The following is a 25,160-nucleotide window of genomic DNA, read 5'->3' as shown; positions in this document are numbered from 1 at the left end:
GTTGAAATTTTCACTCCTCCCAGAACTCAAGTGCAAACATCTACTAGCATCCGCTGCTGCATTCTGGTTCTTCACAGTCTTTGTGACTCACGCAAATAACTTCTCTGCACTTGAGAACTGGCTCCCAGACCTGTTGAAATCATCACTTTCAAATTGGCCAAAATGGTAGATTCTGCTCTGGATGGTGATCATGAAAATGGAAGCAGGACTCTTGAATTCCCCATGGAGCTTAATTGGTCAATTGAGACACGCATGGCTATTCTAGCTAGGGTTCTTGCTCTTAATCCAAGGGCTGAGATACTGGTGTACTACAAGTCCCAGCTGCCCTAGCCAGTGGCAGGGGATGCTGGGAGTTACAGTCGCACAGTATCAAGAGGGGCAAATGATTCATACCTCTATTTTAAGCACAAGAAAAAAGCACAATTAGATAGCAAAAACAAAAGGGGAAATTGCCCTCTTCCCAGAGATACACACAGCACCTCTCAGAAAACAATTCCCTGCCCACAATGATGGGATGAAATGATTTAGTCCTTGCTCTGATGTGCCAGAAATGCTGGATTCACGTGGCAAAAGCTTTGGCCTGGGTTTCACATACTTCAGTATTCAGTATTTATGAGACTTGGCCCACTCCTCTGGCAGCCTTTCTTTGGGGAGGAATAAGAGGGGAGCCAAAAGGTGAAAAATGAAGAACTTATAGACTGGGAAAGTTTTGCATGGCAAGGTTTAGGTGATGGAAAAATATATATCTGTATAAAGAGAGTTTTGGCCCTGTAATTCATAGAATCGAAGGATTGTAGGGTTGGATCTCGAGGGGCAGCCATTTAGTCCAAATCCTTCCCAAAAGAGGAATCTACAGCTAATATCTGGATACCTTTTCAGGAATATCAGTCAATAAGAATTGCTGATGAAGAAGCCCATGGAGCTTCGAAAGCTTGCAAAAAGTACATTGTGCATTTCGGTTGGCAAATAAAGGTATCACTGATGGAGTTTTGTTTGGATTTGCTAAATGGCCAACACAGCAATCCCTGAATGTTTTCTGTATTGCGAGAGACCGCATTGTAGCTGCAACAGAGGAACCATGTCTTTGTGCAGAATATGGCTGCCCGGCTGGTCACTGGTGCTTCCAGGACCAGCCATATAACACCGGTTTTGAGAGACCTCCACTGGCTGCCCATCTGCTTCCGAGCACAATATAAGGTGTTGGTGATTACCTATAAAGCCCTAAATGGCTTGGGCCCAGGATACCTAAAGGACCGCCTCGCACCCTCAGAACGTCTGGGCAGCAGCTACTGAAGGTGCCTGGGGCTAGGTTGGCCTCCACGACACGGAGGGCATTTTCCACGGCTGCCCCAGCCCTTTGGAACACGCTGCCCACTGAGCTCCGCTCGACCACCACCCTGGCCCAATTCAGGAAGGACCTGAAAACCTTCCTGTTTCAACAGGCATTCCCCGAAAAAACCCTGTGGGCCTCCCTCCTCTTCCGTGGCCAAGAGGTTGGGCTATGGGGCTTTTTTATCTGTTATTTCTTTTGATGTATTTGTATTGCTTTTGTATTTTAATTTCTTTTGTATGGATTGTATGGACTGCTGTTTTAATCTTATTGTAAGCCGCCCTGATCGTAGGAAGGGCGGGATATAAATAAAAATTTTATTATTTATTATTATTGTTTCTTGCTTGGAAGCCCATTTCTTTCCCTCGGTGTCGTATATTCAAAACAGACACCATCTGAATAAATCCGCAAGCCGCCCCATTGTATATATATAAAGACAATTTTATTGCCAATAAGCTCTTAAACTTAAACCCGCTGCTCCCACCTTTTCTTCTATTTCAGTAGGACCTTCTCGCTTCCGACGAAAAATCAGCCCATAATCTTTCTCCGTTTTCCTTTGTTAAAAAATAAAATAAAACCTTTGGAAATAAATAAATATATAAAATAAATACCGTATACACTTTATAAATAGAGTGGTCCTTAGAGACAGGATTGTGTTTACACCGGTCGAAGGAGGTCAGCTCCTGGACTCATCCTTTTCTGCTCTTAGTCTCCCAAAGGTAGGAAACTTACATTCACACAAATGGACACACGCAGACACGCAACACACACCCATCTCTCAGGACCTAAGATGTCCAGGTGTCCGATCCAATTTGAATCCGCAGGGTCCTCTTTTTGCATTTATCCTACCATGGAAGTCTACAAGACGACGGCTAAGAGTTTTAGCCTTGCAAAGCCCGTTTTGTGCCACTTCAAGAGAAATCCAAGTCGCAAATCCATTCAAAGGCTTCTCCTTCATATAAGCAAATGCTTCCACTCTTGGCAAGTGGTCTACAAGTCATGTCCATCTCCGTTGTGTGTCCCGCCCGCCATTGTGCGGGCGATTGTCATTTTTCAAACCCGAACGCTCTTATCTTGGCTCCCCCCGGGTGTTATATTTTATTGTATCTTGTCCTTTTCCTAGCTCACCAGATCAAGGAAGCAAGAGAAGACACCAACCGGGTTCCGAGCCTTGCGTCCATCTCCGCCTCGGAGGAGTTCGATATACATGAAAAGGGAGCAAAGTGCAAGCCAAGGAGTCCGTTGCAAGTGCTTCTCCCATCTATCTAGGTATTAATGGCGCCATAACACTCCGGGAAAACCTTTGCGCACCCAAGCAATATCCCTCTATTATATACACTGGCCGCTCAAGCCACAGAGAAGATCACCTGTCGTGGAAGAGGTTTCGGTACATGGCAGGCGTCTTCCCGGGGTCCACCGGCCTGGGCAAGAAATGGGTGAACTTTTGGTGCCTTTTAGTCCTGTGTCCTTCCCGGGGAGAGCCGTCTCTGTTCAAGGCGACATAATACTGCCGCTCAGAGTCCAAGTGTTTGTACAGCGTCGAGGCGTAAGTATTGTACCAGTTTTCTTCAAATTGCTCGCGGAAAACACACTCCCGGGTGAGCTTCTTCTGCATGGCGGCGGCGGTGATGGTGGTGATAGCAGGAGAGGAGAGAAAGAAAGACACGTGAGACGTCGCCCAACATCCCTTCTTTAGTCTTATAATGTATAGTGGTTTCTCCACATTCGCTAGGGTTGGGGATGAAGGACCTCCGTGAATGTGAAAAAACCTTATATAAAAAGACTATTCTTTTTACCTCTCTAGTAATCTCCAGGTCCTCCAGTGCAACTCTATGGGCAACATCTGCCAGAAGTTGATCATAGACTCATGCTGGAGGACCTACAAATGCCCAGAGAAGTGATTTCTCCAGGAACTTTTAGGTTCTCCAGCACAACTCTATGGTCAACTTTGGGCAAAGTTGCGCTGGAGGACCTAGAGATTCCTAGAGAAGACATATTGATCAAACCTGCAAATAATCAAAGCTGCAAAGAGGGATACTAGAAGCCGCCAGCCTCCCCTGTGATTCCCAGCCCTTAAAATAAAATCAAAATAACAATATCATGGCCTTCCTCTGAGACTGAGAGAGTGTGGCTTGCCTAAGGTCACGCAATGGGTTTCATGGCCAAGCAGGGAACCAAACCCTGATCTCCAGAGTCATGGTCCAACACTCAAACCACTATGCCATGCTGGCTTTCTGTTCTCTACAGGGAAGTTATAGTGAATGGAAAAGTATTCGGTCCAATGAGACACTCGCTGCAATCTGAAGTGACACAGCCTCAACAGGATTATGGGATTATTGGCTCTTTGGGAGAATTGGGCCAAAAACGAAAAGACATGGAGCATGGGCTTTCAAAGCAACACCGTTCTAGGGAACCTCATTACAGAAAGCTGAGCAAAATGACCTCAGAGCGCCGTAATTCGAAGAAGCAACACAACATAACCAACAACTGAGGTCATGCCCCAAGTCCGTAACCAAACCCTGAGGCCACACACCTTAAAATAGTTACTCCCTGGAATAGTTGGCAGACACTGATACCGTGGAAGCAACTCCAAGAACATGGGCCAGACTCCGAAGTGCGTCCCTAAACAAGCTCACAAATCTTGCAAAGAGGTTGAACGGTCAGAATTCAGGGATTGCAAGCTATTCCATTTTTTAGCTGCCTTTCAAGACCATAGTCTCCCCAGGAAGGCTTGCAATCTTTAAAAAAGCTAAACACCCTACATAACAAAATCAGATTAAAATGATCATAATTTTAAAATCTAGTCAGTGAATACTGATGAAATGTCCAGTTGAAAGTCAGAAGGAAGAAACTCTTCTTCCAAAAGTAACTCCAAAAGCAGCTGCACATGGGCCAGCCATATCCTTTTCAGGAGAGAACAGAGCTATTCAATCAACACATAAGTAAATCCAATTGATTCCATGGGTCTACTCAATGGTTACACTTGTGGGACTCTGCTGGCACAACCATAAACTGAATAACTCCATTGACCAACAGCTAAACAAGTACAACTGCATGTGTAAAGGGGACTTAAAACAAGAGGTTTCCATCCCTAAAGTTGTTGTCATCGTCATCATCTCCATCATCTCCTTTTCCATAGAGATCTACCTAAAGAATTGCATTATCGTTTCTGAAGATTTTCTTACAGCGGGAAGAATATCACTAAAATTATTTCTTGCTTCCTTCAAGAAGAAACTTAGTGATGAATTATATCCCTATAAATAGGTCCCAGAAACCTGTTGGGGCTTTATGTTTGTGGAAAGAGGGTTGTGCAAGTGGTTGTGCTTTCAAAGAGTGCTTCCCTTTCCCCAGATTTGTGAACCAACTCAGGATTTAAAAGAGCTATCCAGATGCTGAAAGGATCTGGTCAGACTCAAAGGAACTATCCAAGGGCTGAATGTATTTGGTGGGTCAGGTTCAGCATAATGTACAGCCCTCTCAAAATACAGGGATTTAAAACCAGAGAGCAGATTCGCTGGCCTCCCTGACCTCTGGAGGACAGCACTGACCACTGAGCAAACCTGCCATCTGGTCTCCTGAGAGATGGATGGCCTTTCAAACCCACATTCTGACCACGAACAACAGAGCCAGAGGTGATTTCTGTGGCTCACCTGGATGCAGAGCATCTTCACTTTACCCTCCACCTGTCCTACAGATTTGATGTTATCCTGGGTCCCACTTACCGATCCGTACAGCTCTCCTCTCTCGTTCATCCCAAGGTAAAGTCCCGAATCCACTCCGCGGATGCTGACCAGTCCTACGGCCAAGCTAATAAACTCCAAAATCCCTTTTAAGAAAACAGACACGGAGAAGAATAAAAACAGTCACTTGAAATGCAGACCATCTCATCCTAAACAGCACTCCCCTCCCACTTGCTAAGGCTTTACTCTTTACCATGGATAATTGAATCTGTGGATGCAAAATCCGTGGATACAAGGGACTGACTAGATAAAGAAGCAAACTGAAGCATCCCCCGCTTATTTATTCATAGGCCTTCATGAACACACCTGACCCATCCTGGCTGGGGTTCAACACCCAAATTCCTTTGGCCGGTTCCAAGCATCTCCAAGTACCACTTGGAAAGGCTTGACCTGGCTTGGCGGACGCTTGGCTTCAGAGAGGAGGAAAGACTTGTTTCTTCAGCACATTGCGAAAGATCCCTTTGGCGCACGAGGCAGAGAAGCACTCCCCATGCTCTCATTGCTATACATAGCACAAGTGCATCGCAACAACCTCCAAGCTTTATGGCGACCCTAAGGTGACCCTATCAAGGCCAGATTTGTTCAGAGGTGGTTTGCCATGGCCTTCATCCTGAGGCTGAGAGAGTGTGACTTGCCCAAGGAAACCCATTGGGTTTCAGGGCTGAGCTGGGAATCGAACCCCGGTCTCCAGTCCAACACTCAAACCACTGTGTTACTATTTACAGGTATTTTATGTGAAAGGGGAAAGTGAGGATGGCACAAGCGAGGAGAAGGCCACTCTGCCCAAGACGGAGGGAGGCACATTGGGCCATGAAAGCGAAGTGAAATAAATCAATGATGATAAAGCTCTATCCTCCTGGATCCAGGCCCACAGCCGCCCCACATGCCTCCTTCCCCTCGGACTGGGAGTGTTTGTTGGGCCCTGGTCAAGAATTCACTTTCTGACTGCAGCGAAGCGTTTCTGTAGCCAAACAGGATTTGTTTTTCCAGCCCTTGTCTTTTCCTTCCATGGCACAGACAGACAGAAACACAGAGAGAAAAAGAGAGAGAGAGAGATTCCATTTCTGTTGACTTTTTTCTGAGTCTCCCTAGATCGCATTCAGGGGAGATTTGGCTGGAATTTCTGATGTCTGCAAAAGGCGCGTTATCTTGCAAACCCTCTGCGGCGAGGAGCAGGCACTCTGCCAGTCATTGTTATATTACTAAAACAATTGTTTGGAGAGCCCCTCCAGCTGCCTGCACCTGTCTCTGGTTTTCATAGAGCCCTATCCAAAGGGGGAGAGCTTTGGAACAAGGCAGCAGGTTGTCCTGATATCTGCAAATCTCCCGTTTTCAGCCCCTCCAGCTTCTCCAGCAACTGTTTGGAAACAGGTGCATGTCCTGGGTGTGCGCATGCATATCCAAATCCAGGGCTACAGAGACTTTCGGAAATCATTTGTTCCTAGGCATCTGTTCTCTCATGGACTCTGCTCATGAGTCAAGGTTTCTCAGGGTGGCCAGATGCCCTCACTGCCAAGCAGGACAAGGCACCGCAAAATGGAGGGCCTCCAAGAACAAGGGAGGGCATTCCCAAGGAGACGCTTCTGCAAGGCAGATACAGCCCTAGTTAATAAGTATACAGTACTTAACAACAAACTACAAATCCTAGGATTCCATAGCACTGAGCCTTAAAGTGGTGTCAATCTGCATTAATTCTGCAGTGTGGAAACAGCCTAGGTGCAAACCACAACCTGAAGGGCCCAAGTCTGTGGAAAGGATCTTGGCCACCAAGCAACTTTTGGGGTGTCTTTCTTCACCTTCCCCAAATGCATTACTTCAGGCTCCCTATGGCTGTTGTTGTTGTTGTGTGCCTTCAAGTCACTTCTGGCTTATGGTGACCTAAGGTAAACCTATCATGGGGTTATCTTGGCACGATTTGCTCATAGGATGGGTTTGCATCTGCCGTCCTCTGAGGCCGAGAGAGTGTGACTTGCGCAAGGTCACCCAGTAGGTTTCCATGGCTGAGCCAAGATTCAAACCCTGGCCTCCAGAGTCACAGTCCAGTGCTCAAACCACTCCGCCAGGCTGTCTCTCACCTTTGAAACAGTGCATCTCTTTAGCAGTGCAAGGCCAGCCTTGTTTACACAGAGGTAAATTGAATGGGATTCTTCTGCAGGAAGTGTGTTTAGGCCTCCTGCCCAGCATAACAGAACTCCGCACAAAACCCAGCCAAAGAGAAGACCTCCATGGACCTGACTCTGAGCCTATCTGACCCAGCAGCATCCTGTTTTCAAGGGTGGAATTTGGGATCTGCAAGCATGAAGCAATGAAGCCAGTCTGCCTCGCTGCTGTTCACCTGCCTGGCACCTGATATATCGAGGGATATTGCTGCAAGACATGGAGGTTCCCCATGCACAGCTTGGAAATAGCATATTTTGGACAAGAAAAGCCACAGAATCCCTTTCCACCATCTTTTTTGTTTACCCGCCTAGCGCATGGGATTTGTAGTTGAGGAGCTCTCTGATAGGGAAGGCGCAATATCTCACAAAACTGCAGATTCTAGCGCAAGGAGCCATGGCGGTCAAAGCGGTGTCAAACTGGATTGATTCTGCAGTGTAGATTCAGCCTCCTGACTCCTTCAAAACCTGATGGAAACGTCATTTGCACCTGCTCCAACCACCAGCGGAATGGACTTTGCTGAATAGGGAACTTGGGCTGCATCCACACTAGAAATATTCCGGTTTGACACCATTTTAACTGCTATGGCTCCATGGTATACTAGTTTGTGCATTGGACTAGACCAGAGTTTCATTTACCCATTTAGCCATGGAAACTCATTGGCTGACCTTTGGAGAGTCACACACTCTCAGCCCCAGAAACCCCAGTAATAAGGTTGCTTTCCAGTGGTTCCCAGACTTTAGCCTTCCAGATGTTTTGGACTTCAGCTCCCAGAATTCCTTGACTGTTGCCCAAGCTGAGTGGGGCTTCTGGGAGTTGAAGTCCAAAACACCTGGAGGAAGACAGTTTGGGAACCTCAGCTTTAGACTCTCCACTTGAAGGTTCACAAAAACCACCACAACAACAATCCATAACTAAGTAGCTTTGCTAGTCCAACTTTCCCAAGTTCTGTATCCCAAATCCAAATGGAGAAACGCAACCTTGAAACCTCCCTGCAGGATGATGCCTTTAAATCTGGAAGCTATATCCTGGGGACCACCACCTGCCGCTCCATCTTACCTCCCAACACCTGGGTCTACCTCCACCTGAGGCCTCCATCCCCAAATAGCTATTTCTTTTACATTGCCCTTGGGAGAAAGCCCTGCAGCAGAGATCTATAATATTTTATACCCTGCGCCTGTTCTCATTTACATCACAGGATGCCAAACGCCAAAATTGCCTCGGAGTGCTAATATTTTGCTGTTTTTAACTCTTTGCTTCCAGCTTCCAAAATGAACCAAAAAGAAGAAGAAGAAATGAAGGGAGTGAGTAGAGAGTGCTGCTGCACAGACCTTCTCTTGCACCCACCTCCTTCCCTGAACATTGTCTCAAGGTGTGGGAAGATGGAAATGGAAAGTTACACCTCTTTTTGTGGAAGTCAAGAGACCACAACCTTCAAGCCCTCCAGGTGTTGGCAGAGGCAGACTGGAAGTCCCATCAGGCCCCAGCCAATGGAGAGGAGGAATGCTAGGGGCTGCAGTCCAACAACATCTGGAGGACACCTCTGGGTTTCAGTGAGCAGAGACAGATATAGTGGTTCCCTTGAGTTGCGGTTTTGCTATTGTTTGCTTACAGGGCTTTATTCTCTCTTCCTTGGGGAGGAAAAAGAGTAGGATATATATATGATCTTCCTTCCTTCCTTCCTTGAGACGTCCAGACTCTCTTTCTTTCTTTCTTTCTTTCTTTCTTTCTTTCTCTCCTTCCCTGAGATTTCCAAGCTTCCTTCCTTCCTTCCTTGAGACTTCAAGGCTCTTTCTTTCTTTCTTTCTTTCTTTCTTTCTTTTCCTCCCCTCCCTCCTTGAGACTTCCAAGCTCTCTCTTTTCCTTCTTTTCTTCCTTCCTTCCTTTCCTCAGGCTTACAGGCAGGCTCCCCCCCTCTCTCTCTCTCTCTCTCTTTCTTTTTTGGGCCTCATATCTTCCATACACACACATACAGAGTATATATATATATGGGAGTTCTCCCCCTCTTTCCCCTTTGGGCTTTGCACCTGTAAAATGGTTTTAGCAGCAGGAGAGTCAGGAATGGAAAGTTCCCTGGGGATGGCATTTCTGGAGCAGCGAAAGTGTGGATGATGGGCTAATGAGTTCTGCAGGTGGGGAGGAGGAGGAGGAGGAGGAGGAGGAGGAAGAAGAAGCCTTTAACAAGAGAGAAAAAAGAGGAAAGAGAAGCCATGGAGGAAGGGAAACTGGGGAAAGAAGGACAGTTTGCAAGAAAGGTTCCCTTCCTCAGATGCACCAGTTAGAGGAAGGAACTATTACTACAACAACTACTAAACACACTCCAGAAATAATCCAGTTTGAGACCGCTTTAACTGCCCTGGCTCAGTGCTAGGGAATCCTGTTGTTTTGTAACACATTGAGCCATCTCTGTGGTATCACAACAAACTACAACACCCAGAATGCCCTAGCACTGAGCCAGAGCAGTTAAAGTGGTCTCAAACTGGATTATTTCTGGAGTGTGTTTTGGATCTATAAATATAAAAAACAAAATGATAATTATAAATCTGCTTTTTTGAGGGGGCCAGCACTGAGAAGGCCCTGCTGTTTCCTCCTTCCTTAAATATAAACATAAATATAAATACATGAATATTATTATTTTCAATATGCATTTTTGAGGGGGCCACCACCAAGAAGGTCCTTCCTCCCCAGCCAGCCTTCCCTCCTTAAATGTATACATATAAATATACATGATTATTATTATAAATCTGCATTTCCGGGGGGGGGCACCACGAAGGAGGCCCTGCTCCTTCCTCCCCGCCCCCTTCCCTCCTTTCCCCTGAGACCCCCTTATTCCCCGGACCCCTTTTTTTTGGGGGGGGACACACACGGGTCTTCTCCTCCTCTTCCTCACCGAATCGGCTGTGGTCGTGCCTTGTGCCGTGGACAGTGCCGTTGGGGAAGATCTCCAGGTGGAAGCCGGTCCGGCAATAGAGCTGCCTCCGCCGGAGGATGCCCTTCAGGTGGGCAAAGTCGGTGGGAGACCCCCTTTGGAGGCGGCCCTCGATCTGCCCCAGGCGCTCCGTCAAGAGCCCCGGAGAGTCCCCCACCGCCAGAGAAGCCGAGAAGCCCTGGTGCAGGTGCAGGGGGTCCCAATCCAGAGAGGAAGACGAGGAGGAGGAAGAGGAGGAGGCGGAGGAAGAAGAGGAGGAGGAAGAGCCCACCAAGCCCTGAGGGTGGCCCACCTCCGCCATGGGGGCCAGAGGGAAAGAAAGAATGAGAAAGAAAGAAAGAGACTGGAAGTCTCAGGTAAGGAAGGAAGGAAAAAGAGAGAAAGAGCCTGATAGTCCCAAGGAAGGAAGGAAGGAAGGAGAGAGAGTGAAAGAGCCTGGAAGTCTCAGGGAAAGAAGGAAAGAGAGAGAGAGACTGGAGGACTCAGGGAAGGAAGGAAGGAAGGAAGGAAGGAAGGAAGGAAGGAGAAAGAGAAAGAAAGAAAAAGCCTGGCAGACTCAGGGAAGGAAAGAAGGAAAGGAACAGAAGAAAGAAAGATAAAGAAATCTAAAGGAAGGCAGGGAGCTGGAGCGAGGAAGGATCGCAGAAGGGCTGCAGCCTCTCGACGGTCCCGCTTTCTGCCTGGCTGCCTCCCTCCTTGCTTTGGCTTAAGCAGCCTGGGCTCCTTCTCCTTTTTCTCCTCCTCCTCCTCCTCCTCCTCTTCTTCCTCCTTTCCTCCTTCTTCCTCCTCCTTTTTCTTCTTCCTCCGGCCTCCTCCTTTTCCTTCTTCTTCTCCTCCTCCTCCTCCTTCCCCCTTTCATCGCCGCTGGCTCTCTCTCTGGACAGAAGAAGCGGAGCTGCCTTTTATACCGGGTCCTGCTTCCACTCCTCTTTTCGACCGAGGGAGATTTCCACTCAAGAAGCCCCTCCTCCGGAGCCCATCGGACACCAGCATCCCAAAAAAGCCAAGACCTCCTACCCCCCAACTTTTATGCCCCTTTAGCGAGAGAGAGAGAAAAGGCCCCATCCACATGGCAAAAATAATCCAGTTCAGGACCACTTTAGTCGAGACCCAGAAATGCATAGCATTGAACCATGGCAGCTAAAGTGGTCTCCAACTGGATTATTTCTGCAGTGCGACCCAACCAAGAAGGTGTCTGTCTCTCATTTTTTTGGGAGGAAGAAGTAGCCAGGGTCCCCCCAGCTTTTGACATCCGTCCCCAGCGTCTGACAGGGTCTCAAGGGGAAAAGGGGGGGGGAGCAGAAAAAGCCCCCCAGGAGCTCTGGTTCTCACTTTGGACCAAATGTCTGCAGAGCTGCTCTGTTGGTGGAAGCTCTGCCGAGCTCTTGGGCGACTTTTTGCCTAATGAAAAGTACCCAGCTCTTCTCAAGGAAGGATGGAGAAACATCAGCTTTGGGGTGTTGGGGCATTAGGGGATTAGGACCCCAGAGGGGACTTGGGAGGCTCAAGCAGGCAGGGTCTCCTCTGCCCCTGCCAAAAAGTCTGAGGGTTCCCATCTCTGTCGGCAGCAGCTCTGCTGAGCTCTTAGGCAACTTTTTTGCCCAAAGAAGAGTACCTAGCCATTCACAAGGGTTGCAAATCTCAAATTCGGGGGGTTGGGAGGTGAGTTAGGACAGGAGGACCCCAGAGTGGGTTTGTGAGGCTCAAGCAGGGTCTCCTGTGCTCTCCCCCCAAAGTCTGAGGCTTTTCATCTCTGTTGGCAGCAGCTCTGCCAAGCTCTTGGGCGACTTTTTGCACCCAGCCCTCCTCAAAGAAGGATGGAGAAAGAAAAGATTTGGGAGGAGCTGGGGCTTTAGGAGATTAGGACCCACCCAGAGAGGATTTGGGAGGCTCAAGCAGGGTCTCCTCTGCACCCTCCAAAAATTCTGAGGTTCCCCAGCTCTGCTGGCAGCAACTCTGCCAAGCTCTTGGGCAACTTTTTGCCTAAAGAAAGGCACCCAGTTCTTCTCAAGGAGGGGAGAAACAAGACATTTTTAGGGGGAGTGTAGGAAAAGAGGACCCCAGAGGGAACTTGGTAGGTTCAAGCAAGGTCTCATCTGTAACGCCCCCCCCCCAAAAAAAGTCTGAGGTTTCCCATCCTTGAACCCTTGGGCTTTGCGTCAGAGACCCTTTTTCCTCCCCCTAATCTGAATGTGCAAAAGTCATCTTAGAAGCAAGAAATGTGGGATGGGAGGAAGGGGAAAAGAGGGGGGCATTCTTTGCCTTTCTCCCCCCAACAAAAAAAGTGAGCTCTGTTGCTGGAGGAGGTGAGTGGAGGCACTATACCTGAGACAGGGCTTGGATTTCCCTTTGCACTATATGTTCTTTCTCTAAAGGAGCCTCTGCAGAGGAGAGGGGAGGCAGGGCTGCTTTTGGAGCTGGAGGGAGGGGGGTTAGAGACCCTCCAAGGGGGGACTTTTCCACCACTTTCTCTCCCTCTCTCCCTCCCTCCCTTCATGTTGGGAACAGGTGTTTCCTTGCTTTCTTTCTGCCTTTTCTCTTTTCTTTCTCCTGACACTGTATCTCTGGCAGCAGCTGTTTGCAGACAGACCTAGAGACAGAAGGAAGGAGGGGGGAGAAGAAAACTCATTGCAAAAAAAGAAAGAAAGAAAGAAAGAAAGAAAGAAAGAGGGAGGGAGGGGGTGGAGGAAGGTGGGGAAGGGACCCCAGGCTGGGAACAACCAGTTTGCATGCAGCAAAAAGGAGAGGTTTCCCAACCTGGGAAAAAGAAGGTGCCTGAGGCTTGTCTTTCTTCGCTTGGCCGCCAAGCGGCGCTGTTGCTCATGGCTTGGAGGGGTGTCTCTCTGCATCTCCAGATTCTTCTCTCTCTCATCCTCCCCAACGTTGATGGAATCCTAGACTGGACCACTCCAAAGTGCAAGGGAGGTCAGGTTTGGCAATGCTGCCCTGGAATAGGCTAGAGTGCCATAGGATCATAGAGTTGGAAGAGACCCCAAGAAGGGCCACCCAGTTCAACCTCATTCTGCCATGCAGGAACTCGCAATCAAAGCATCTCCAACAGATGGCCATCCAAAGATCTCCAAAGAAGGAGACTCCACCACACTCCACGTTTCCATGTGAATCTGTGTAAAGACAGATATCCTCTTTGCATATCCTCCCACCCTAAGACCTTGTCATTCAACAACCAAACAATACACAGATTAACATGTAAACCACTCCTTCCAGGGTCACACAGTGTGTGTGTGTGTGTGTGTGTGTGTGTGTGTGTGTATGGATGGCGGCCATGAAAGCCTTTGAGTTTACAACTTTGCACTGCAGGACCTAGAGATTCCTAGAGAGAACGTATTAATCAAGTCTGCAAAAGTCAAAGCTGCAGACTGAAGTCTATGAAAGCTCCTGCTGCCAACTTCTTTCTTTCATTTAGTCTCAAAGGGGCTACAAGACCTCTTTCCGTACTGGTTTTACAGACTAACACAGCTATATCTTTGAATTCTAGTGACATGGATAATCTTCCTTCCTTCCTTCCTTCCTTCCCATATTGGTTCTCCTCTGCACCTGCGATGTTGATGGTGAAGAAATGCAAATATATGGCCCATCATTCCCAGCCATTTGAAATGGGACAATCCAGAGAGCTATTAGACCCTTCACCACTTCAGTCGGCCTTCCAAATCCACTGATTCTGCATCCACAGATTCAACCATCCACAGCTTAGAAATATAGATATATTTAAAAATAAATTCCAAACAGCAAACCTTGATTTTGCCATTTTATATACGGAATACCATTTTGTTGTTGTTGTTGTTGTTGTTGTGTGCTGGTGCCTCACCAAACTACAGTCCCAGGATTCTGTAGGATGGAGCCCTAGTAGCCCAAGTGGTGTCAAACTGTATTATTTTGACCTTGTGGATGCACCCTGAGTCTCACAAGTATTGACACATAGAACATGATCTCAAATGTAGGGTTAGGGGACCTTTGTCATCCCAGCCTACCCCAGAGGGGTGTTGTGAGTCTACAATTGGGGCTGGAGAAAGAAAAGGGAGACCCTTAAATAAGAAACTGGAAAAGTAGCTGGTGAATGAGCAGCGCAACCTCAGTCTGCTGTTGCCATAGAGCAGAGGTGCGTAACTCAAATTACAGTAAGGACCCGTTTGTATTTTATTGACTCCCAAGGGCCACCTTGCCATGGAAACCATGTAAAACAATTTCTGGTAGGAATTAAGTGCAATTCCTAGCCCCCCTTTGAACCCCCCCCTCCTGCTTCTCCCATCTGCTCCCAGGATTCTCATGTTACTCCAGAGCTAGGTTGCAGTCACTGCCGTTCCACCCGGCCCATGCGGAAAAAGCAGAAATGTTCTCACTAAAAAGGAGAGAAAAGCACGGCACACACACATGCACAAATGCACAACGTTCGGTATTGCGCCCGGTGGGCAGCCTTGCAAAGCAATTGCCCTCTCTGGGGAAAATAGTGAGATATAAATGACATAAGATGTATAGCATAAATGTTGCACACTGATTTTTTATACTTTTGGGAAAGGCTCGGGACACAGCGTGGGGTGTGAGTGTGCAGAGAATATTTGTACAACTGAAGGTTGCACAACCACATGGATAATGCCATTGTAAGGTTGATGGTGCATTTGGGTAGAGATGGGAGTTTCCTTACTAGACCATGGTGCATTTAGATGAAGTTGGGAGCTTCTTGTATCTGGTCTTACTTGGGAGAACTGAAGGACTTCTTGTCCTGCTTCCTGAGTGATGTGTCCTCTGATCCTTCCAGATTTTGAACCTATGAACTCCCAACAAAACTTGAAAATGCACCGTGAGAATCCTTCCATGTACCTTGCAGATGGTAGGGTGACATGAGAACCATGGACATGCAAAGAGGTTATGTTTTTTATGATGCAATTCTCCTGGTGTGTTCTCAGAATTATGTGGGGGCCATCCAGCTACATCACCTTAAGCTTCTTCCACCCTCCTCCTGTTAAGGAGAATAAGGCAGAATAGCTGGGAAATGTCTTTGGACTGGTTGCACCAGGAGCCCTCCATCTCACAGCACCTTGGCTTGGAGTAATGTTTCCTCCATAAAATAGTAGACGTGGTTGAAGTACTATTTCTCTCCCCATGGAGAGTGAATGGTGACATTCTGGTGGCCTCCATGTCAGCAGATCAGTGCATTTGCTCCAGGTTTTAGCCTGAATTTTAGAGGGCTTCTCCATTTGATCTTTCTGGAGTGGCCATGCAATGTGTCCTCCTTTCTCCTCCTCCAAAGAAACCAAGTATCACTTCTTCTTTCCTCTGTGTTTCCTTTGCTGCCTGTCAAAAAACTTCCAGGTACAGAAACTAGCTTCCTTATCCAAGTCTAGAAAGTTTTTCTTCTGTACCAGAAGTTGCATTATGCATACAGAGTGATGATGATTATGATCAGGGGTAGGCAACCTGCAGCCCACGGGCCGGATGCGGCCCGGCAAGGCCTTGGGACTGGCCCCAGCCCGGTCCTGCCGCTGATTGCTGCCGGAGCCTTTGGCCTCTCGCATGAGGGTTTGGGGCCTTTGACCTATCAGGAGGAGGCAGGCAAGGGGGGGGCAAGCGGCGGGCAAGGGGGGCAATTGTCTATAGAAGCCTCCGAAATATGCATTTATATTAACATTTTTTTAAAAATCAGCCATTTTTTTGCATGTCCTCCATTTTTTAAAAAGTGTCCTCCGTTTGAAAATTTTGTCCTACATTTGTCCCGGTTTTTTTGTTTATTTAATTTTTTAAAATAATATTTAATTATTTATTTTTTGGCTTCGGCCCCCAGTTGTCTGAGAGACAGCAACCCGGCCCCCGCCTCAAAAAGGTTGCCTACCCCTGATTATGATGATAGTGGTACTGATGATGAGGATGATTTGGACAATGCACATCAATCATATCCAGTTGACAGTGGTATAAATAGGGTTATGTATGTGGTACCATTACCCATGTAGGTCAGCACATTAAAGTACACATAGCAAAGTGTGAATGTGTCACCCAGTGGGTTTTACGGCTGATCTGGGAATTGAACCTTGGTCTCCAGGGTTGTAATCCAACACTCAAACGACTACATCAGGCTGGGTCCTATATATGTGCAAGCATTACTGTCCTTAGAACCTCCCTCCCTCATAATAATGTTAGAGGTCAGTTGATGGTTGCTGATCATGGCCTAAACCAGTGATGGTGAACCTTTTAGAGGCCAAGTGCCCAAACTACAACCCAAATCCCACTTATTTATTGCAAAGTGCCACGTCCCTCTGGTTTTCTATTAAGACACTCTAGCAAACACTGTGCCAGGGCGACAGCATGTGTGCCCACACAGAGTGCTCTGAGTGCCACCTCTGGCACGTGTGCCATAGGCTCGCCATCCCTGGCCTAAACCCTATTGTGATTCCCAATAGGGTAGACCCACTGAATCACTGGGATTTACGCAACGGTTCACTTGCTGTCCCACAACTGATGGTTGGGATCCTGAATCAGGGAATGTGAAACAAAGGGATCATAGAGAAAGTCTATGTCCTTGGAGGTCTTTGTTCTGCTTGGAAAGCCCTTGCGTGATGCCATGGTTGCCGACTTTTCCCCCACTGCCCGTCCTCTCCTGCCTTGCTAATCACATTATATGCTGTTTAACTTAACACCACGAAGCTTTTGTCTGATAATGCCGTAAAAAAATAAAATAAAATCCCATTTTATTGTAAATTAGATTATTCAAACCTCCTGGACACTTAGGTCAATTCTTGCAGGAGGTCTTTGCTGAGAGGTCTTGCCTCCTTCCCACCCTTCCTCTCTCCCTATAGCAACTCCGCTTTGCCCTCAAATTGAATCAGGTTGCTTTTTAAGACACAACAGTGTCCATGTGTGTGTGTATTATGTGTATCTGTACCTATACTCTTAGCTATTCTTTGGTTCTTTAACTCGGCCATGCCGGTTCCATTGATGCCGGTTCCATTGATGCGCCCCTTTCCCTCTTTCCCCCTTCGCAGATCAAACTCCATGGGGTTTCTGTTGCCTCTTTTGGAGGTGCTGGGTTTCATTACCATCTCCTTGTGGGGTAGAAGAGACTTTAGACCTCCAGCAACCCGGCCAGGCTGAACCGAAGAGGTGATCCGGTTACGCCTGTCATGGGGATGCCACTCAAAACGGCGCATACACAGGCACAGCATGGGTCCTCCTCTCCAGCCAGCCACCCGCAGCTTCTTTTGGGACCATTTACTATGGGGCATCATTTACTATGATGTAACAACATGTGTGAGATCCCCAGAGGAGGTGTAACTATAGGGGAGCGGGCAAATGGAGGGCATTGGGCCCTCCAAATAGGAATATATTGCCCTTTCCTTTAGTCCCCAGATTTCCAGCGTTGCAGCAACTTAAAATTTCGGCAGACCATTTGGAGAGCCAGCGTGGCAGAGTGGTTTGAATGTTGGACTATGGTTATATATATATACACACACACACACACACACACACACACACACACACTGTGGGTTTTTTGGGCTATGCAGCCATGTTCTGGAAGAATTTATTCATGACATTTTGTTTGCATCTGTGGCTGGCATCTTCAGAGATAAAGGTCTTCAGAGATGAAGATGCCAGCCACAGATGCAAACAAAACGTCATAAATAAATTCTTCCAGAACAGGCCACAGAGCCTGAAAGAACCCACAAAAAACTATGGATGCAGGCTGTGAATGCCTTTGACTTCATGTAGGGCTATGAGTCTGGAGACCAGGGTTCGGATCCCAGCTCGGTCATAAAACCCATTGGGTGACTTAAGGCAAGTCACATACTCTCAGCTTCAGGGGAAGGCAATGGCAAATATTTGTTGTCGTTGTATGCCTTCAAGCTGTTTCTGACTTATGGTGACCCTCTCATGGGGTTCTCTTGGCAAGTTTCTTCAGAGGAGGTTTGCCACTGCTATCCTCTGGGGCTGAGAGAGTGTGATTTGCCTGAGGTCACCCAGTGCATTTCCATGGCTGAACAGGGATTCGAACCCTGGTCTCCAGTGTCATAATCAAATGCTCAAACCACTATGCCATGCTGACTCTCTCCTCTGAAGAAATCTTGCCCAGAAAAACCCATGATAGGTTCTCCATAAGTCAGAAACAACTTGAAGGCACACAGCAACAACAACAACATACCATTTTGAAGTGCAGTTTAAGCAGCTCTCCAAAATGGGGGGCCCAGAGGATGCAGATCCAGCAGATAGCAGTGTTTTAGGGGTGAATAACTTCCTGGATTTCATCCTCTTCAGTGCGCAAAATTGTCCAGACATCATGTGCTTCAGGCTACAGCCATAGGCATGAACACAGGTTTGGACAGACAAAATGCTCTTTGGGATTTCCTCCCAATACCAGGCTACTTGGAGTAGAAGTTTCATATAGTACCAAAGAGAGGGAGAGAATAAGTGTGTATGTGTGTGTGTTGTGTATGTGTGTGAGAAAGAGAGAGGTAGAAAGGAGAAAAGTCCCCTTTGGTGGTTTTGCAAGCTGCTTGCATAATGGAGATGTCATCACCTGCCTAATGCATTGCTAATGATAGAATAAATGGCTTTTTGTGTTGCAGCAAAGCCAGGCAAATGAACCTGGGCTGAGCATGGACCAAAAAAGGAGGAAGACGAACAGGAGGGGATGTTTCCCACCCCATAGAAGTGTACCAAGGGCCCTTTCACAAAGCAACTATAGCAGTAGGGTGCCGGTTCAGGATTATCCCAGGTCTTGAGGTTTCCGGACCCAAACTGGAGACCTTGGGACAGTCCCATGGCATGTAGGAAACATATCCTCAGAGCAATGGAGCAAGTACCTACAGGAGTGTTAAACTTTGCTACTGTAGTAAAACTGTCAGCTCTGGTTCTGGGGAAGGTGGTGGCGGTGGCCTCCTCCACTCTTTGCTTTGCTTCTCTGGTGCAAGGAGTGCTCCCTGGCTTTCTAGGCCTATTGCACTTGGCTCATGCTTGCAATCTATCAGCCTCACAGAGACAAACGTTTGGCTTTCCCTTTTGAACAACTGTGATTTACTGCCCCAGGCCTCCCACTCTGATCGGATAAAACACACAGAGAGACATTCCTCCCCATGATAACTCTGCAGACATCCCAATGGTCTCTGTCACAAGAAGAGACGCCTGGCTCATAAATCCCACCCGGATGGGTTTCCCATCACATCCAAAGCTGCCTTCTCGGCCTTTGCATGGAGACCCCGGCCGCCCTCAAGAGCATCCCTTGGCCGCTATCAGCTTGCAAGTGTTTTCTTAACAAATTAGCCTGCCTTCCCACACACTTTTTACCATGACATGGTTTAAAAAAGGAAGAAGTATGTACCCCATACTAGAGTTCAACCTAGACAATGAGGAAATAGAAATAGTCAACCTCTAAAAACCCTATTACAGTATCCTCTTTGTCATTGCCTCACCTGATTCACTGAAAGTGCAGAAGGAGCTGCCATGCATTATTCCCCATTGCGCAAGATGCATTGTCAGATACACAACCTACTATACAATGTCAGGGTTCGGAGAAGGGTAGCATGGCACAACCACTGCATTAATGTGAGTGCAATGTGGGATCTTGGTCATTTTGTGGGACGTGTTCCAAAAAGTGCTGTTGAACGCGAGCGCCGTTATGAAGTTTTCCCCATAACATATCATTATGACACTGTGTAGACCCACTTAGGGATCTTTTTCCTTTTAAAAAAAAGAAAGATCAAGAGTGTTCAGCTTTAGTCTTTGCTTTTACTTATGGGTCTTCCAAGATATAAAATTTGGAGTGGTTCTCCATCGGTGCCAGTCCACATCCCCACAACTGTCTGATGCAGCGCAGATGTTTTAACAAAAACAGAGGCCGGAGGAAGAAGGATGGCTTACCCTTAAAACTCACTTGCGTTAAAAGGAATCTGCCCAGCAGAGAAGGGGACTGTAAATTAGTCTTTGCACTAAGCTTGACTCTAATGAAAGGCTCCTGTAAATTACCCGCCAGGCGAGCACTTAGAGGCAGAAGAGCTGCTGGTCGGGAAGAGGAGGTTTACTTTGGGATGACCTGCCTGGGGGTCTATCATTCCTTTAGCTGCTACAGTCATTCCTTTAGCCTTGTTAATGCCTGCCTTGGGGTGAGATATAGGGTCCCTTCTTGCAAGAGGAGAGGAACAGCGGGGTCCTTCTAGGATCTGTCTTGGGACAGGTGCCTTTTAACTTGTCCAGAGCTAGGGCTGAGGATGAGACAAAGGCTGGTGGTGTCCGATCAGTAGTTATGAGATTGTAAGCCAGGCTTAACGCTCTTCTCACTTTGGGGATGTGTGGTTTATGGTCATCAGTCGTAACCTGTTTCAGTCTGGTTGCGCCTTGGCCGAAGGGTTTCTTGGTACCGCTGGGAAATGATGGTCAAGATTCTGCATCTTAGTTGACGTTGTGTAACTTTGCAAATCCTCAGCTATGATGCAGAGTTGCAGCAAAACTCTGTTGAAGAATTGTGAAGAAACATATCAAGAAAGATGTGCTCTGATTTGCACCAGACATGTCTGATGTGCATTGGGCTCTTCTGGTGCACATCGGGCACTACTGATGTGTGTGTCAGGTGCTTTGGCTGCACACTGGACTCTTTTGGTGTGCATTGAGCTCTTCTGGGGGACATTGGGCATTCTTTTAAACTGTAAGCTGCCTTGAGTCACCCTCATAATTTGGAAAGAAGGTGGGATACAAATACATAGGATAACAACAACAACAACCCCTAAGGTAGAGGCTGGTCTATGGGATAACGTTCTCAAGTTGTTTGCATTTCTACGAAACGTAGCCTCAGCCCACCAGATTCCTTATCAGCTTGGTTTTTGCAAGAGGAGACATATCTGGAAAGACTTTGGAATTATTACTTCTTCAGCCAGCCTGGCCCAGTTTCGTTTCAACCATGAACAAAAGCAATAAAAGGTGAAGTCTGCATTTCTTTCGTATCCCTTTGGTCTGTCCTAGGTTGGGCCCAGATTCTGTATCACCGGTTAATGTGATTTCTGCGTTAATTTTATTACCAGCCAAAGAAGGCCTTTAAGGAAGGGATGGCTGCGTGGAGACCTCCCTCGGAGAAGGACTTTTCTTGATTAGAGCCTTTGTTTGGGAATGGGAGATGAGCTCACCGCTGGGAAAGATTAAAGGCAGTATCACCACTTGGCTGGCCTTAAAACAACTTTCCTCCCAAGTCTGTTTTGAAATCTCACAGCTTACAAGGGGCTCCCTAATTTGAAGAGATTGCCATAAAGTTGTTTAGAAGAGTGAAGCCTTTCTGCCTGTCTAGTGTTACACACACACACACACACACACACACACAACCCTAAAGGTGATGTTTTTGCTTTGAAGCCTGCCAATGTTAAGGGGGAAAACTAGGTCCAGACAATGACAATCTGGCTGAGGTCATGCAACCATAGAACCTTAGAGCTGGAAGGGGCCACAAAGACTACTTAGTCCAACCTCCGTCCTGCCATGCAGGAATACACCACTTAAAGTGCTCCTGAAAGATGCCCATTCAACACTTGAATCAGCCTTCCGTTTTTGCGGGGAATCTATTCCGGACCCCAGACCCTGCGAATACAGAGACCAATATTCAAGCCCCATCGGCACATCGCAGGCAGGGGGGCGGGGGAGCACCCCATTGAAATTAGCAGAGGTCACTTCTCTCTGAATATTGAAGACTGCATATCTCAAGTCTGTGAGAACAGAGGAGCAACTCTCTCTCTCTCTCTCTCTCTATATATATATATATATATATATACATACACACACACACACACACACATTTGTCCCTCCATATTCGCTAGGGTTAGGGGCACAAGACCCCCATCGATATGGAAAAATCACAAATAACAAAACCACCATGTTTTTACCTGAGAGGACACCTCTCTAGGAATCTCTAGGTCCTCCAGGGCAACTCTGGGGTCTACGTCCAACAGACACTGACCATAGAGTTGCGCCGGAGGAGCTATAAGGGCCTAGCAGAGTGTTCTCTCTAGGAATAATCTCTAGGTCTTTCAGTACAACTTTTAGTTAAAGTTGACCATAGAGTTGCATTGGATATTCCTAGAGAGAACATATTAATCAAATCCGCAAATACAATGACATAGCAAAATGGACTCCGTTACATAAAACAGCAAAATCAAGGTTTCCTGGTTGGAATGTATATTTTTTGGTACATTTTCAAGCTGCGGATGGTTGAACCTGCGCATAAAGAAGCAGTAGATATGGAGAGCCAATTGTACTATACATGTTGTGCGAAAGGGCCATGGATGGATGGATATTTGCTGATGAAGATGCACCAACTTGTAACTGTTGGTCCCTTCTTCCCGGCCTTTGCCTCCACAGTTCCCTCGTTGTTGATTTCCACAGCCTTTGGATCCAATTCATTTGGTTTGATTCCCTCCCTCCGCGCAGACCCACAATTGCTCCGAACATTGCGTCTATCGCATTCTTGGGAACAATGATTGAAGTAATATTGGACGCCGCGCTGGAAACTTGGAGGCGCATGTTCTGGGCCCCAGGACTGCAGCGGCGGCAGCGGCTATCATGAGACCCAGCAGCGACAGGTGTGGGATTGTGTCGGAGTGTTTCCTCCCACGGAGCACTGAAAGATTTGACAGGTTTTTGGGAAGATAGGGCCGCTGTGTGCCGAAAGGAGCCCACAATTCTTTCCAAGGAATCTCACAGATAGTTGGGAGCGAGGCGGCTGAGTCATGCTTTTGGGAAAGGATTGTGTTTTTTTACCCTCATCGCAGGGTGTTGCCATGATATTAATCATTATTATGAGCAAAAAAGAGAAAAAGAACAATTGTTGGCTCCAGAACTGACCTCTTCTGTCCTGTTTTTCTGCCCTGATAGCTGTCGAAATTCACTGTCTTTTTGGTTGTTGTCTTGTCTTTTATTTATCTGTATTGCTTTGACACAAGTAACAATAATCTCTCTTCTCCTTCTTCTCCTTCTGTAGGCTGAGTCCCATTGATGCAATGATTCTCCTTTAGGCTGCATCTGCACTGCAGGAATAATGCAGTTTGGCACCACTTTAACTGCCATCGCATTCTGGGATTTGTAATTCTGTGAGATATTTAGCCTTCCTTCTTAGAGAGCTCTGGTGCCACAATAAACTGCCATTTCATATGATGGAGCCATGACAGTTAAAGTGGTGTTAAACTGCATTAATTCTGCAATGTAGATGCATCCTAAGTCAAGACATGGAAAGGTCACACTTGTGGGACTCCAATTGTGCAACCATACAGGGAATACATCTGTGTGATGGTTGTTTAACACCAACAGCATTGTGCTCTTCATGTTCACTGGAAGTCTTAATGTTCACTGGAACAATGTGGAAGGTGACAAAACAGATTTGGGTTTCAGCTCTTGTTTTTTCCATGTCTCAATTCAAAATTCCACCCATTTATACTCCGTTGACCTTTTGAGGTTGTTGTGAATTAAAACTTTGAAGGACTAAGTCTGGCCAATTAAAATGACATTGCTTTGAGGACGGTCGGAAAAAGGTGATGCCCAACAAAATCCAAGTCTATTAAAACCATTAGGACATCTGCAGCGTTTGATGGCATCTACTGTCATCATTAAAAAAATGGGGAAGGAAGCCCTCTCCAAATTAAATGTGTGACTATTCTATTGTTTTTTTAAAGTTGGATGCAAAAGAAAAGTCATTCTTATTCTCTCCTAAATAGGAAAGATTTTTTTTTAGAGAGAGAAAAAAATACAACCTTTGAAGTCTAAATATAGACATCCATTGGAAAGCTGCATTGCGACGGGAAGAAAATGGCCAAAGCATTCGCATAATGGGAATAGCAAAGAACCCTTTTCTCCAGGTCTGGTCTGGAAACGTGTCGTAATTTAACAAGGCCTTTGCAGTGGAAAAGTTCTCAGCCGCCACAGACTTTTTTAGTACCTTTGGAACAGATGTTTCAAAAATATAGAAGGAAACAGATTACTGTAAAAACGACATCAAAAAAACCCCAGAAACGACGCTCTCCAAAATCCTCCAAGAATAGCAGAGGCAAAGTGCATGGCTTCCGTGCCGCCTGCCCTCTTGCCCTCTTTGCGTCCAGGTTTTGGTTTTTTAAAACCCTCTCCTCCTCTTCCTCCTCCGCAGGAACGTTGTCGGTTTTGTACACGCTGAGTATCTTTTCTACCCAGAAAGTTCTAGGGCCAAGTTAGACCTCAGAGATTAAGTTTCCTTTCTCTTCTCCGAAGCATCCTCTTTTTTCCAACACAGGGTCACCTTTGCAGAAGAACGGATGGACAGCTGTCGCTGTCGGCGCTCTTTCCGTCGCATGTGGCTTAGGAAGAAAGGACCGGCTGAGTTGGCCTGGCCTTTGAACCCTTCCGAACGCTGTCCCTCTCCAAGTGGCGACGGACACCTTTCAGGCCTTTCCTCCCAAAATACCAAGGGGAGGTTTGCTTTGAAACGCTTGACACAATTTGGCATGCGGAGTTTGCATCCCCTTCGTATTCTCTGCCATCTCTTGCATCTAATATGGAGAGGGCCGTGGCACAATTTCAGTCCTCAGATGGCATTGTTATTTGGGACACGTCTGGCAATGGTAGGGATGGAAGGAATAGTCACAAGCCACCAAAAGACAGACGTTTCAAGGGCTGGGAGGATAAACCGGATCAGATCTTCACCATTCAGGAGTTATTCTGTACAAAATACAATTCCTAAAAATACAAAATTTAAAAACGTACAAGGTTAAAGATAATCTAAACCAACCGCGGATCCTAATTGGAAGGAAGCAAGTAAGCCTGGCAGAGTGGGTTGAGCGTTGGACTATGACTCTGGAGGCCTGGGTTCGAATCCTGACTCGGCCATGGAAACCCATTGGGTGACTTTGGCCAAGTCACACTTTCTCAGCCTCAGGGGAAGTCTATGGCAAGCCTCCTCTGAACAAATCTTGCCAAGAAAAACCCAGAATAGGTTCGCCTTGGGGATGCCATAAGACCGAAAAGACTTGAAGGCACACAGCAACAAACAACAGCTATTTCTACA

General features: G+C 47.0%; 1 protein-coding gene across 1 annotated transcript; it reads right to left on the bottom strand.

Moving 5' to 3' along the window:
* Positions 1-1,753: 1,753 nt before the first annotated feature.
* FGF16 (fibroblast growth factor 16) lies at positions 1,754-10,582 on the bottom strand. The gene is made up of 3 exons (XM_042480494.1): positions 10,118-10,582; positions 5,053-5,156; positions 1,754-2,939 (listed from the first exon to the last, which is right to left on the bottom strand). Exons 1-3 carry the CDS (start codon positions 10,455-10,457, stop codon positions 2,694-2,696), a joined length of 690 nt encoding a protein of 229 aa, XP_042336428.1. The 5' UTR covers positions 10,458-10,582; the 3' UTR covers positions 1,754-2,693.
* Positions 10,583-25,160: the final 14,578 nt, after the last annotated feature.

Source organism: Sceloporus undulatus, chromosome 7 (assembly GCF_019175285.1).
Source record: "Sceloporus undulatus isolate JIND9_A2432 ecotype Alabama chromosome 7, SceUnd_v1.1, whole genome shotgun sequence".
In the NCBI taxonomy this organism is placed as follows: domain Eukaryota; kingdom Metazoa; phylum Chordata; class Lepidosauria; order Squamata; family Phrynosomatidae; genus Sceloporus; species Sceloporus undulatus.
The sequence above is the reverse complement of the archived record's forward strand: the minus strand, read 5'-3'. Positions and strand labels throughout refer to the sequence as shown.

What these genes read in the sequence shown, in the direction of transcription:
- FGF16 (XM_042480494.1), bottom strand. Translation starts at nt 10,457, where the DNA reads ATGGCGGAGGTGGGCCACCCTCAGGGCTTGGTGGGCTCTTCCTCCTCC. An exon ending in GCACGACCACAGCCGATTCG is followed by an intron (nt 5,157 to 10,117) that starts GTGAGGAAGAGG and finishes TTTTCTTAAAAG; the next exon opens with GGATTTTGGAGTTTATTAGC. An exon ending in GAGGAGAGCTGTACGGATCG is followed by an intron (nt 2,940 to 5,052) that starts GTAAGTGGGACC and finishes GCCGCCATGCAG; the next exon opens with AAGAAGCTCACCCGGGAGTG.